This window comes from Calypte anna, chromosome 24, assembly GCF_003957555.1.
Source record: "Calypte anna isolate BGI_N300 chromosome 24, bCalAnn1_v1.p, whole genome shotgun sequence".
Taxonomy (NCBI): Eukaryota; Metazoa; Chordata; class Aves; order Apodiformes; family Trochilidae; genus Calypte; species Calypte anna.
The window spans coordinates 3,358,885-3,372,671 of NC_044269.1; the positions used below are offsets into that span (position 1 = coordinate 3,358,885).

The 13,787-nt window shown below is 44.4% G+C and overlaps 1 protein-coding gene across 1 annotated transcript in view; it reads left to right on the forward strand.

The window, feature by feature from the left end:
- Positions 1 to 2,782: 2,782 nt before the first annotated feature.
- Positions 2,783 to 13,787, forward strand: part of CLMP (CXADR like membrane protein) — a 39,388-nt gene continuing 28,383 nt past the window's right edge. Inside the window, exon 1 of the mRNA XM_030464924.1 lies at positions 2,783 to 3,173. Coding sequence (XP_030320784.1) covers positions 3,146 to 3,173 — 28 coding nt within the window. The 5' untranslated portion in view covers positions 2,783 to 3,145. The remainder of the gene's footprint in view (positions 3,174 to 13,787) is intronic.

Consider the following 13,787-nt stretch of genomic DNA (forward strand, 5'->3'; position numbering starts at 1 on the left):
ATCTCAGAACAGACAAGAAGAAACAACCCAAGTTAAAAGCTGAAACAAAGAACAAAAAGATGGTTTGTGGCCCACAAGGATTTCTACAGATGTTTGCATGCAGCTGCTTTAATCAGCATTTTAATCAGGGTCTGTCAACAGCAGTGCAGGAACCCTGAAAACCTCACTCATTCTAGAGAGCTTTCTAATTGAATCTTTTTGTTTAATGCTAATATCAAACACCTGTTCCCTATTTCACTGCTCTCCTTGATGAGAAGCACCTGGTATTTGTCCTGGGCTGGCATTGCAGAGGAACACCTGAAAGCAATCAGAAACCTCCTAGAAGAAGTTGGAAAAATTTCCCCATTTGGAAAAATTTCCCCACTTGGAAAAACAATGTGCTGCAGCTAGGGTTTGGGGCAGTAAATCCTACCAGCAAAGATCTGCATTGGGTGTGCTGGTGTCCTTAGATGGATTTCCACCACCTTTAGTAGCCTTGCCATCCCAGGTATGATCAATTAGGGGAAAATCCTCAGTGTACCCCAACCCATAACCTCCTCTTGAGGAGCTCCTGAAGGGGCTGGATGTAATACAGGCTGGGAGTGGCTTGCCTGAGAAAATAAAGAGATTTTTGCATGCATGGCCTCCTCTCTCATTCTTTGTGTTCCCTTTCTCCTCTGTGTAGGTTCCTCAGCTGTCCCAGCTCTGTGTTTTGGTGGGAGCAGGGCAGGCAGTGCAGGGTGACAACACTTCTCTCTGTCTTGATTTCTGCTGCATTGATTCTGTTAAAGCAGCATGTTGGGGATTTACAGCCCAGCTTGGGACATCTTCTGTCAGGCTGGTAATGCAGAGAGACAAGCTCAGTGCTGCTTGGCTTGGAGACAGGGGAGGGGGAAGGGATTAAATGCACTTTTCTCCATTGATTTCTGTCCTGCACTGCAAATCAATGGTGTTCTCTCAGATCCACTCAGCTGCTGGAAAACCAGCAGCCTGCTTTGTCAAGTGTGTGGGGAAAAGTTGGGAAGGAATTGGCTTTTAGGTAGATGGGATGTATAGAGCTGCTTTGTGGGCACTGCTTTATTGGCCTGGTACTGATTGCTTCTGTGTCTTGAGTCCAGATTAGCTAAATATGATGTTTAATTTTTTTTTTTTCTCCCTGGTACAAGAGAGGAGTTGGTTTTGGGGAGGAGGATTTAAACACTGTTGGTTTTTTTCCATCTGGATCTGGGAGGAGCAAATGAAACTTTAATGAAATGGGATGCAGGAAGATAATTTTTATCCCTGTTATTTCTCTCTGCTGGGAACCATGTGCTGCTTCTGATAAATGAAAAGCTTACACTGTAATTAAGAGAGAAGGTACTGAATTCTTTCAGAGCTTCTAAGCATAGTGGCCCTCATTGTGGACCTCATGCATTTATTTTTTTCACTCTTGAAGAAGGAGAGCAGGATGCTGCCTCTGATTTTACAAGGGAAGTAGAGACTGAATGTAGCTGTGGTTACCCAGGGACCAAAGGAGAGCCTGAAACTGCAATTTGGGGTCTCAGACCCTGGGCTGGCAGCCTTGCATATGCTCTTCCTCTGAAGTCTTTGAAATAAGTGTTCCTAAGGGAAAGGATTTTTATGTCTTCCAAGGCTTTCCTTTGGCCCCAGGTTGTACAAGATGGGGAAATTTGTTTGATTTGCATTCAGCTGTGGATGATGGACTTTTCAGCAAATTTAAACTAACTAGCTGGGATCCTGGTGTCTGTAGAGCTGTAGCAACACCCAGCTCCTTCCAGGATAGCTTCTCAAATGCCTACTGAGCTTCCTGGATGATTTTAGAGCCCCTGTGGAGTTTTGGGTAGCCAGTCTTCCTCTCCTGTTAATGCCCAGGTATGCTGGCTGGAAGTGCTGTGCTTTTCTGAAAAGCAGATGTATCCTAAGTGTCTGGGAAGTGTAATATAAAGGTGTAAGCATGATTTGTATCTGTTAAGTGCCATAGTTGTGTGTGTGCACACTCTACAATATCAGTCTCCATGGTCTTGCTGTGAGCAAGATGTGTTGGACTGAAGAGTGAAAAAGTTCTGGCTGCTTGAGCTCCGTAGATGGACACAGAACCTCCTATGAATTCTGCTTTCTACCACGTTTGCTGCTTCTGGCAGAAACTGAGGTCTTTGTCTTTGCTGTTGTGATAGCAGAAATGGAATGGTTTTATCTGAGCTTGGTTTTTAACATGCATTAGGGTGGAGATGAAGACGAGCTGTAGAGGAGTCTCAGGCTGGCTCATATTGGCTTTGGGGAGTCAGTTATAAGCTGCATCCCAAGCAGTCACTAAATGTATACAACCAATTTCTGCTTGATTTGGCTTTCTCTCTCCTCAGTGAAGCACAGAAAAAACGTAAGTTTAAATCTATTTTTAAGGATTTCTCTCCTAGAAACTTGAAGAAAAGAGCGAAGCAAATGCAGACAGCATTTCCACAAGACCAAAAGCTTTAATTCTGCAATTTATTAGCTACAGAAGAGAATAAAGATAATGTACACATGTGAGCATGTTTATCATTCTGAAGATCCAGTCTGCTTTTTTCCAAGAGTCTCTCTCTAGCCCTTGAGTGACGAATCTGATTTTTTTTTTTTTTCCATGCTGGATTTTTACTGCCTCCAAACTTAACTGTTTTGACACCGGAGAAATCCTCTTGTCCCTCCTTCAGAGGCAAATATCTAAATATTATTATTGCTAGAAAGTAGCTCTACCTCACCCACATGACTGGTCTTCACTATTAATCCCAGCTGATGGCAGGGAGGGGCTCTTCTGGGAGGCAGCCATGTGGTGAACATTGAGCACAGTGTTTCCCCACTGCTTCTCTCCTTTTCAGACAAGCAAAATTGTTCTGTGATGCCGGAGATGTGAACCCCTTGCTGCATTCCCTCTTCTTTTTTAGAAAACTCCAGGGCCTGAATTCCCAGCTGCAGATATCTGCAAGTTGTCACTACACGGGGATGGAATCCGGAGAAGGAGATGAGCAGTAGAAGGGAAGAAAGAGTGAAGTTGGTTATTTTTCTGGCACATGGATGTAATTACACTCAGTGCATTCCAGAGGCGTTCCTTTGAATCCTGTGCAGGTCTGCCTGCTGTTCCTGGGAGAAAGGAAGAAAAAGGAAGGAAAAGTCCCTCTTGCTTGAAGACGGAATGTCTGCACTTTCAGTTCTCTTTTTAGGTAGGTTTTTGGATTTTAGTGGTTTTAATCAAACTTCTGAGCACCTCTGCAGGAGTGAAATTCATTTCTGGTGAGGGAAAGGGATACGAAACGGAAAAACTTTTGTAGAAGACTCTGATTTCAGTGTTCTGCTGTTTTTCTTGTTGCTTTATTCCTTAGCAGATTGATAGCCAGAGATGTTTTAATATTGGGATTCATTTTTTACCAGTGGTGTTTAAACAGTCTCCTTTTGGAATGTGTCTTTCTTGTTTAAAGAGAGCAGTGCTTTTCAGCAACGAACTGGTGAGGGGCTCGAACCTCTTTGGCAAAACAAGGTGAACAAAATGTCTTTGTTTCAGGAATAGTGTCAAATTTGTTTAACTGTTTTGATAGACTTGGAAATGTACCATTCAGATTTTTAAATAAAAAGGCATTGTTTCCACTTGATGCCTAAGATTAGAACCAGATGTGTTGAAGTGCAAGAGGGAGGAGTTGGGGAGAAAAAGGAGAAGGGACATAAAGGGGGGAAGGCAAGAAAAGGGGAAAAAGGGCTGCTGAAAGAAGGGAAAGAGAAGAAAAAGGGGTTGACTGAGAGGGCAGAGAAAAAGGGAAAGGTGGCATTAAAGCAAGGAGAGGGTGAAGGGTTGAAGGGAGCAGGTTTTTTTTTTAGTCTGTGGAGAAAAGAGTTTGCAGCCCTGAGGTATTTGAGGGGGGCTTGGCTGCAAGAGTGACCCAGAAGCAGCCTGGGTTTCTGCATCTCCAGAGGCACCGTAATGTGATGAGTGAGCTCCTGTCTCCAGTCTGCTCACCAGATCAAGCTGACAGGCACAAAGCTTTGAAATCTTTTGTGGTAGGGTAAAAGCTCTGATTCCTGGGTCCTCCTGTCCCCCGTGAACTGGGGTACAGGTGTGATAAAGTGAGCTGCTCTTGGGTTTCCTGGGAAGAGTTGGTCTGCGTTGGGTGTTCAACTGATGTGGCTGAACAGAGGTAGAATAGAGTTTTTGAATAGTTATGAGAAGTTGGGGACATCCCTGTTCCTAAAGTCTCAGAGATGAAGAATATGGACTGGAGTGATTTCTAGATACCTGAAAATGAGGCAGCACTTGTAGAGCTGCTGAATAAATTGTAGGAATTTGGGCTGTAATGACAATTTTCCTTTGTTTGACTGGTGCTGCTTCTATCTGTGAAACACAATGGGCTTTGTCACTTTGGCATCATCTCCCCTCTCCTGGTGACACACCAAGGCAAAACAAGAGCCTCTCATGTGTCTTCTCCTACCAGCTGAGTTCCTCAGCCTCTGTGGGAGTTTTCCAAGCCCTGGTGAAGGGAGGATAAGTGGCTTCCCAAAGTTCACAGCACAACCTGGAATGGTTTGTTTCCTGGTACTGCATTAGGCATTGAACTCCCCCTTTTACTTGCTCGGGTTTTGTGTGTCCTCTCAACAGATAACTTGAGCTTTCTGCTCTGTGTCCAGCTTTCTTTTCCAGCAGTAGAAGTTCTAGGGGAAAGTAAGGAAGTATTTTGGTTCCCTGTTCCTTGACTGTCCTGTAAACAAGGAGGCTGGAGGGTCCCAAGAGCTACCTAGAGAAAGTCTAAAGGATTTTCTGCAGGGAAAAGTTATAGAAGTGCCAATGGTGACTTCTTGCTGATCAAGTGAGAGATCAGTGGAGATAAAAAGAGTTCAGAGATGCCAAGCAAACCTGAAAGGAAGGTTGCCTGGTTTGGGTTTTCATTATTAACCATACCAATAGCATGGGTTATGTAGACAGTGTTTGCCTCTGATTACCTCACTGGGCAAGTAACAGCTGTTAGAGGAGGCAGAAAAGAGGAGCTGAGAGTTTTAAGGAGGCTTTTAAAACAAGACAAGATGAAAGGTTTCCCTAGGTGTGAGTGAGAGCATGATCAAAGCTGCTTCACTCATAAAGGTGAGGTACCCAAGCAGGGAGGAGTGAGGAGTAGAAGGTGATGCCTGGTGATGTGTGTGGAAGTGTTTGACATCTGATTGCCATCCCAGTTCACAGCTGGTTAAAATTGTTTCAGTCTCCTTGTGCAACACATTGCACTCTTAAAAAAGCAAAATGGAAATTTCCAAGAGAAATATCTGTGATTCTTCTGAGTGTAAAAACTTTGTAACAGTGTGTTGCATTTCTAGTAAAAAACTAGGAAAGGCATTTGTTTAAAAGTTTTACTGAGCTGGTTGAAATTTTCAGGTGCTGGAAGTCTCCTTTGCCTCTTTTACTCCTCTCTAAGTCAACGTTTTCTTGTAATCAAATATGTTCTGATGGGCACTGCTTGGACACCTGGTTTTGACACTGCTATTAATGCTTTTTCTTCACTTGCTGGCTGATGTATGTGCTGTGCCCTTCAGAAACCAATAGGTTCAAGTTCCAAATCCTAGACGTGCACAGCTCATACATCTTTCTGGTGTCTATTTCCAGGGGTGCCCACCACAATGCACATTAAACCTGGCTTAGGAATGTCTGACAAAGATGGGTGTCTTAGAATCATCTCATGGAGAGGTTCTGTTGCCAGTCAGCAGCCAAAGCACCTTTTGTAAAGCAATAGCTCTGTTCTCCAAGCTCAGAGGTCAAAGACTCTCTTACAGCCCTGTCCCAGGGGGTAAACATTTGCTGCACTGAACACCAAGGCTCTGATTGTCTCACTGCACTGGGAAAAAGGTTATGGTGCAGATCCTCCCAGTGCCTCTTGGAATGAGCAATCGGGTCTGACAGCATGCATTTGCCTAGGTATTCACCAGGCTCCCAGCTTGAAAATCTGTGATGATCTGGAAGCAGCTCCACAGTGGTGGCTGAGCCTGGGGCTGTGCTCCAGTCTACTGACTGGGTTTTCCTCCTGCTGGGAGAGCTCAGGCAACCTGCAGTGTGCCCTATCACATCTCCCTGAGATCCTTCTCCTGCTGCCCTTGCAATGCTAGACTCCAGCAAAGCCAAGAACCACTGCAGAGTTATTTAAAGAAAAAGCTCCCAGGGTGGTTGCTGGGAAGTTGGGTGTTTTCATGGAATGATTCTACCTGGAACAGCTGAAAAGCAAGGTTGGTTTTAGCAATCTGAAAACCAAGCTGGTGGGTGGATTTCTGTTGATTTTTCCAGGTATTTCCCAAATTTCTCAGTAGTAATTAACAGTACCTGTGATACTTTTTATTTTCTAGTTTTCTTCTGGTTATTTTTCTGTTGCTCTTTGCTTCATGGTGTGGTTAGAAGTTTGGTGGGACAAAGGTTTTGGCCTCTGTTTTTATAGTGCTAGACAAAAAAAAATGGCTCAGGAGTGGAATTGAAAAAGAAGCATCTGTAGCTCTGAGAAGGGGTTTTTTTGTGCCTCCTGGGATCCTGGAGGAATGCAGGTAAAACTCTTGGTGTTTTGAGCTGAAAAGACTTTTCCCAGGGACAGCTTCATGTAACTGAGAGCTGCTTTATGGCATGGAAACTCCAAGAGCAGTCAACAAAACACCAAGTGTAGGCAAGATTCAGGCTGTTGCAGTAGTGTGAATTTAGGACTAGGACAGGGGAAAGAGCTCTTTAATAGAACAGTACTTAAGGAATACCTAAGGGAAGGGAGGAAGAAAAAGCAGGGTATCCATTTGGCACTCCAGGGGGAATTCTAAAGCAGCCAGACATAATTAAGTGAGTTGCTATCTGGCAGGATATCAGGGTCAACACTCCTTGTGAGACTCTGAAGTTCTTCTAAAGCCAGGGATGGTTTGCATCAAATACTTTCTGTCGAGACACTTGACAAGAAATGGCCTATTTGTTCTCCATTAGTGCTTTGTTTTTATGAAATAGTTTGAGTTTTTAAGCATCTACAGAAATAATTATTAGGGGGTTATTTTTACCCTTTAATTTCTCCAGCTTACTATGAGGAAGAAAATGAGAAAAAAGGTAATCAAAATAGGGGAAGCAGCATGCAAAGTTGAGTTGAAATACTGATGATGAATTGAAAGAGAGCTGGTGGGGAGGAAATGGTTCTGAATTTCCCATGGAAAACTGGTATTTTGCCTTTGTGCCCAGCCTGGCCCTTGTCTCCTCCATGTAGAATTAGTGGTCTGTTGCTGTGGGGTTCTCTGGCCCACTTCAGAGGGATGGTTTGTGGAAGAGCATCACAAGCTTCCCAGAAATGTCATTGCACAACTGGCTTGGAGATATCCTGATATTTATCCTCAGGATCACAACAAATGCCCCTGTCTTCCTCAAGGCAAACTCAGGGCTCTGTATGGGACTCAGCAGGTTTACAATATGGGATTTGTTTAGGGTTTTAGGGCTGCCTGGAAAGAAACAACTCCCTGACAAAGCACTGTGTGTAACTAGATGTTGTGTCTGTAAATGTGCTTGTACAGCATGAGAGGTGTTTGCAAGTCTGTGCCTTGGTACCCATGCAGCAGGGTGCAAGAGGCTGCTTTGGGTGCAGCAGGAACTCAGGGGCACCCTGTCTAAAAGATGAATGGGTCTTTTTTTTCCTCCCCTCTAAGGCTGTTTCATCTGTTTATAGAAGTGGTTAGTTTATACAAGCAGTCCAGCAAAAAGCCAAGGGTGAAGCCAGGTCAGTGAGGTCTGGGAATAGATACTCCAATGACAGGAGAGTGGAGGATGCAGAACTGGCTGGGCAGGAAGCAAAACAATGGAAAATGTGTGAAGTGATGGGAGGTCAAGTCAACAGGAGTGGGGTGGGTGAATTGCTGTCTTGTTCATCTCTTAAGACTCTCTTCTCCCTTTCCTCTGCTGTTTCAGTATTGCCTCTAGTCAGGGGCTCAAGCCTTGCCCTAAACCATGTTTTTCCCTGAAAAGACAGAGCAAGTATCTACCAGTGTCTCCAGGAGTGGGTTAGCAACTCAAAATAAAGCTGGTCCTTTATCCCAGAAGCTCACTAAGTACTATAAAAAGCAAGTGAGCAATGTGAGAAGGATGGGTGGTGTCCTGCCTCCAGGAAACACTATTGCTGGACTTCTCTCAAATCACTTTTTTGGTACCTCAGTTTCTTCATCTGACTCATTAGGTAGCTCTCTCTTTTTTTTTTTTTTTTTTTTTTTGCAACAGACTGAAAAGAGGACTGAGAAATTTTAAGATGCAGTGATGGTGGTGAACATGACAGAAGATTGTGAAACAAGTCCTGTCCTCATCTGCTTCTTCATCTTCTCTAGGAAAGCATTTGGTAGTTGAAAAAGGCAGTTGTTGTAACTCAGCATTTCTCTTAATGGGCCAGACCTAGATTCCTGGTGTCAGAATTGCTGTCCTGCAAGAATCAATATTCATTAGAGGATATTCTCAGTCTGCCTCTTCTCCTTTGCAGCCAGCATCCATTTTTGTGGCTGGAAAAGGAGTTTGAAACCCAAGTGTATGTGACTTGTTCCCAGCTGATGAGGTAGAAAGGTTGAAGTTCAGCTTAGTGCCTGCAGTTTAATTGCCTTTGGTAGGAAAAGGTCAGTGAAAATGTTGGTCTGTTTGTAATGTGCACTGGCAGGAGGGAGGCTGCTCTCCTGCAAACAGGGCTTTGAAATGGGCTGAGCAGAGTTGGAGGCAGCTGATGCTCAAGCTGCATTTGGGCTGCCCCAACACTGCTCTGTGCTGCTTTTGTAGTGTGCTTTGTGATCACAAGTGCCACGCTTGTGCAAAGCTTTGGGGAACTCAGGTAGCAGTTGTTATACGTTCCTAGAACCCTCAGAGCTCTGGCAGAAAGTCACTTTCCTTTTAATATGCCTTCAAATGTGGGTAGAAATCATGTAGGGCAGATCACTGCCAACCAGCTGAATCCTTCAGCTACAATTGATGAAGCTGAGGAGTTTAAGCTGCCAGCTCAAAAGCTGGTTTGAGCTCATCCAAAGCTGGTGGAATGACTACTAAGGAATGGGAAGGTTTGATTTATCCTTACTTTGTAACAAACTAAAAAGCAGTGATGGCTTTGGAGTACCCATGTGCTGAGGAACTCCCTGAGTGACTGCTGGAAGGACCCGTACAGAGAGGGAATTTTGGACTGTTTGTTTAGTTCCAAGTAACTCTTATTTTGCAAATAAAAAAGTTAATCTTTGTAGCTAGCATACACCTGTGGAATAATCAATTTAGTGTCAATCTAGTGTCAATTGTGCCAGGTTGCTTGGCAGAGCAGAACCTGGTAGGTGGGTTCCTCATCCTTCCCTGGGGATCCTGACACTGGGGGTATTTGGGTTTTACAGGACTGGCACCAACATCCACTTCAGCTGAACTGCTCCTTGGAATTTTTGAGCAGCAGCAGTCACAAAGTAACTCTAACAAGGTTGTACTCTGAGAGTGGAAATAAATCTCCAAGGTTTTGTGGAGGGAAATGCTGTGTCTGGAGGTAAAAGAAAACCCAGGAACACCTTCAGGAGTGGTCAGCACAGGGGTTGGCAATCTGGATGCAATTCCCTGCTCTGTTCTAGATCTGGGCGAGTCGTGGTGGTCCCTCTGGAGCTCTCCTCCTGCTGCCTTGGACCTTTTACTCCTTGGCTTTTTAGGCTGTAAGTTGTGTTGAGCAGAGGCTGCCTTGCCCTGGGTGCCTGGATGGCATCCAGGACAAACGTACAAACCCAGGACAAACGTACAAACCCAGGACAAATGTCCACATTTAGTACAAATGTACAAATCCAGTATAAATGAAGAGGCCTTCCTAGAATGGAATGTTGCACTGTGCTTCCATTCCCTCCCCCTCTCCTTGCCTCAGCAAAAATATCAGAATTAGGTGATTTCTCAGTGTTTAAAGTATTTAAGATTCAAGCTTGCAGCTCAGGCTTACTTAGGCTATTTATTGTTAAAGGCTTAATAAAATTTTAAAGGCCAAAGAAATGTTTAATATGGATATGACCCTTTATCTGTAGGGTAGGGCTGCAGAGTGCCAGGAAACACTGGAGTGTTTTTGTGTGTGCAGGGGGAAGTCTTTCATCTAACACAGCAAGCCCTGAATATTGAACTAAAACAGTCAGGCACTTTTTTTTGTTTGTTTAAAAAAATATTGCAGGGTTTTCAACCTCGAAGGCAAATCATTTTATGACTTCATTGTTTAAATTTAGGTTTTGTTTTGCAGGGGGATCGTTAGACTTGAAGCAAAAGCCTTATAGCCCAGGGACTGTCACTTCTGATTACTTCCAGTGACACTTCCAATTATTTCCAATCACAATTCCAGGGACAAGAGAAAAAGGAACCACGTTCTCCAACATCAGGGCTTTTTTTCTGAACAAAGGACCATTTATCAAGCCTCTGCAAAAGAAAAAAAAATAAAATATATATATATTTACAGAGCCAGATCTGGGAGTGTTGTGGTAGAGCAAATCTGCTGAAGTGAGACTCAGGCTCAGTGTCTGGGAATCCTGCTGCAGATCCTGCCTTGTTGAGTAATATTAAGGAAATTGCTTCATTTTCCCCAGGCACTCACTGGCACTAGGACTCATTTCAGTGCAGAAACATGCAGCTCCAGTGGATGTCAACTAAATGCTCTGTGGGTCTTGTAAGACATGGGCATGCAAAACTATTGCTGATGGAAAGCAAACAGCTTAAAGTGCTCAAAATGGGAAAGCAGAGTCTGCTGTGGGAACCTGACGGACTTATAGGTACAGGAGGAAGTGGGTGCAGTGTGTTTTACCCTGCAGTGAGCCTCAGAAATGTTGTAGCCTTCAAAAATGAAGCAATACAGAAGTGCTAAAGGGAGCTGGAGTGCTACCTCATTTTAGAGGTCTCTGACAGCATTACTTCAAGACTTCCCAAGTGTAAAAAGAGCCTTAAAATGGTGTCACAGCTTTCTGTCACACTTGGTGAAGCTTTTCATTTCCTTCCATGGCACTGGGCTGAGAGTGAAGTTTGGCCTGCAAAGTGTAGGGATTATTATTAGCAGCTGCTTGCATTATTTGCTTGGTGGTTCTTTAAAGTCTGAGCTAAGAGCAGAAGTCAGGAGAGAAAAAAAAAAAAAAAAAAAGGAAAGAAAAAAAGGGAAACTGTTTTATATTGTCCTAATAGATACTGAGGTGCTGGAGCAGGTCCAGAGAAGAGCAAGGAGGCTGTGAAGGGATCCAGCAGAATTGCTGTGAGGAAGGGCTGAGGGAGCTGGGGGTGTTGAGGCTGGAGAAGAGGAGGCTCAGGGGAGACCTCATCACTCTCTCCAACTCCCTGAAAGGAGGTTGGAGCCAGGGGGGGGTTGGGCTCTTTTCCCAGGCAACTCTCAGCAAGACAAGAGGGCAGGGTCTCAAGTTGTGCCAGGGGAGGTTTAGGTTGGAGATTAGAAAGAATTTCTTTCTGGAGAGGGTGATCAGGCATTGGAATGGGCTGCCCAGGGAAGGAGTGGATTCTCCGTGTCTGGAGATATTTCCAAAGAGCCTGGATGTGGCACTGAGTGCCATGGGCTGGGAACCACGGGGGGAGTGGATCAAGGGTTGGACTTGATGATCTCTGAGGTCCCTTCCAGCCCAGCCCATTCTATGATTCTATGATTCTATCCAGAGTAGCAGATCTGGTCTGTTAGGAGCCAGATGTTTAGGAGCTGAGTCAATTTTATAACAGGAGTTGGATGCTGGGCCTGAGCAGGTTTCCAAAGCAGCATCAAATGGAATTTAAGCTGTGTGGTGACTGAAAATCCATGAGGGGATGACACATAGCAATGATCTGGCTGGATGATCAGCACTTATTATTGCCATAAATCTCCTGTTGTTGATCCTCCAGTGGTGGGAGTGTTCCCCATGTTCCTGTGTTTATTTTGGTCTGCACAGGGTTGGATGTCACTGCCTGTGCCAGTTTCATCTGTTTTCCTGTGTCTTTTTGTAGAGTGTCTGCATCTGGAATATACTAAGACATTATTTGTGGCATTATTTGCCACTTGAGCACAAAGCAAACCACATACATTTTGTTGGAGTTGAGAAATTCAATTCCAGATGAACAATTTGGGATTTTTTTTTTTTCTTGTTCTGATACCTTAAAATTATTCCTCGCCATCAGCTCTGGTGTTTTTGTGGCATTTATGTTTCAGTGTCTGCAGTGGGTAAATTCCATCCCAGAATAAGGCTGAGCTGTCCCTTGCAGGGAGCTTGGTCCTAATCCCTTCCAGGCCTCAGCATTTCATACAGGAACTGTTTTGCTGAATCCCTCCAGTCTGAGTAGATGTTTCCACTGTAAAGCTTTGTCTTGCTCTAATGGTGCTTGTGCTGTGGGCAAAACTCCTCTTTATTTCCATTGTTTCAAGCTCTTGCTTGGAGACAAAGGGAATTCCAACCAGACAAAGGGAATTTTGACCACACAAAGCTTTTGTGTTGAGAAATGCTGTCATTTTTTTAAAACCTATTTTTCAAAGGGGAGTTTTGAACCATTTTGAGTCCTTTGTGGTCAAAGCAGTGTTCAGGATGCCCAGATTCCATTCTTGCTCTGTTCAGTCATTCAGGTGTCATTTTTAAGTGCCTGTTGTTTTGGAGTGTCTCCATTTCAAGTGTTATAAAGGATCTTCTGAGGATGCAAATCCAGGGCTCTCTGAGCTCCTTCACATCACCTCTGCTGCCAGTTGTCCTTTAAGCCTTGGAAGTTTTGGGGATTCATTTGGTTTCAAAGCTGGTTTCAACTGCTTTGTGCCTCAGCTGGTGTTCTTCAGGGTAAATGTAGGAGCACTTGCAGATGTAGCAGCCTTTCCCTCTTGAACTCTGAAGTGCTGGGAAATAGCAGTGGAAATGGAGCTGCAGAAGTCCTAGGTGAGTGTTAAGCTCTGTCAGGCAGTGGTGTAATGGGTGAAGATAATTCTGCAGTTCAGGAGCCTTCCTATCAGTGCCACTCAGTGTGGCAAATGGATCCCAGCTTATCTGGCTTTGTCACAGCTCCTTCCATTTAGCCCAAGGCTACCCCTGGAGTAAAGGGGAGAGATAATTCTGCAGCTGAGAGTAATTCAGTCCCAGGATGACCTGGTAGGAGAAAAGTTCAAAACTCTGAGCTGCTTTGCTCCATCCTGCATGGCACAATACTTTTCCACCTAATTACTTGAGCTTGCATCCTTTTCCTATTCAGTAATGCCCTGGGCATGTTGCTTCCATTGTGGGGCAGCAATGAATACACAGCCATTAGTAAAAGGCATTGAATGCAGTGGAGGTTGCAGTGTTTCAGGTTGTCAGGAAGCATCTCTCCATGCCCCTATCCTTCCCTCTGAAAGCACCAGAAGAAAGGAGAAAAGCCAAAACCAGAATGTGAGTGGAACAAACTGGACCTTATGGCACCAGACAGAAGAGTTCAGGGTAATATTTCCTGGGTTGTAAGTGCTCCAAGGCAGGGATTGTTTCTTGGCCTCTTTGCATTGTTCCCTGCAATGCTGCAGACATGAGAGCTGGCACAGAAATCTCCAGTGTCTTGAGCCTGGTTTTCTTCCTGCTTGCTGTCTAAACGAGCCAAGCACCAGGCTAGGAGTTCTTTGGGTAAGTCTAGAGTGTCAGTTCCTGAGATGAGAAGTCAGGCAGGTTGGAAATCCAAGATACTCAGACATGTGAACACCCATTCAGCTGGGATGCCCCCTTTGTCAGCTTAGGAAAACTGTGTTTGTTCTGACCAGATCACAAAGCAGTGTCTGCTGGCAAGTTTATTTTTGCTTAGTCCTCTCTGAGAGCTACTGAAGATGTGTTCTGTTCTTTGTTTCCACTTTGCACTGGTAACTCAT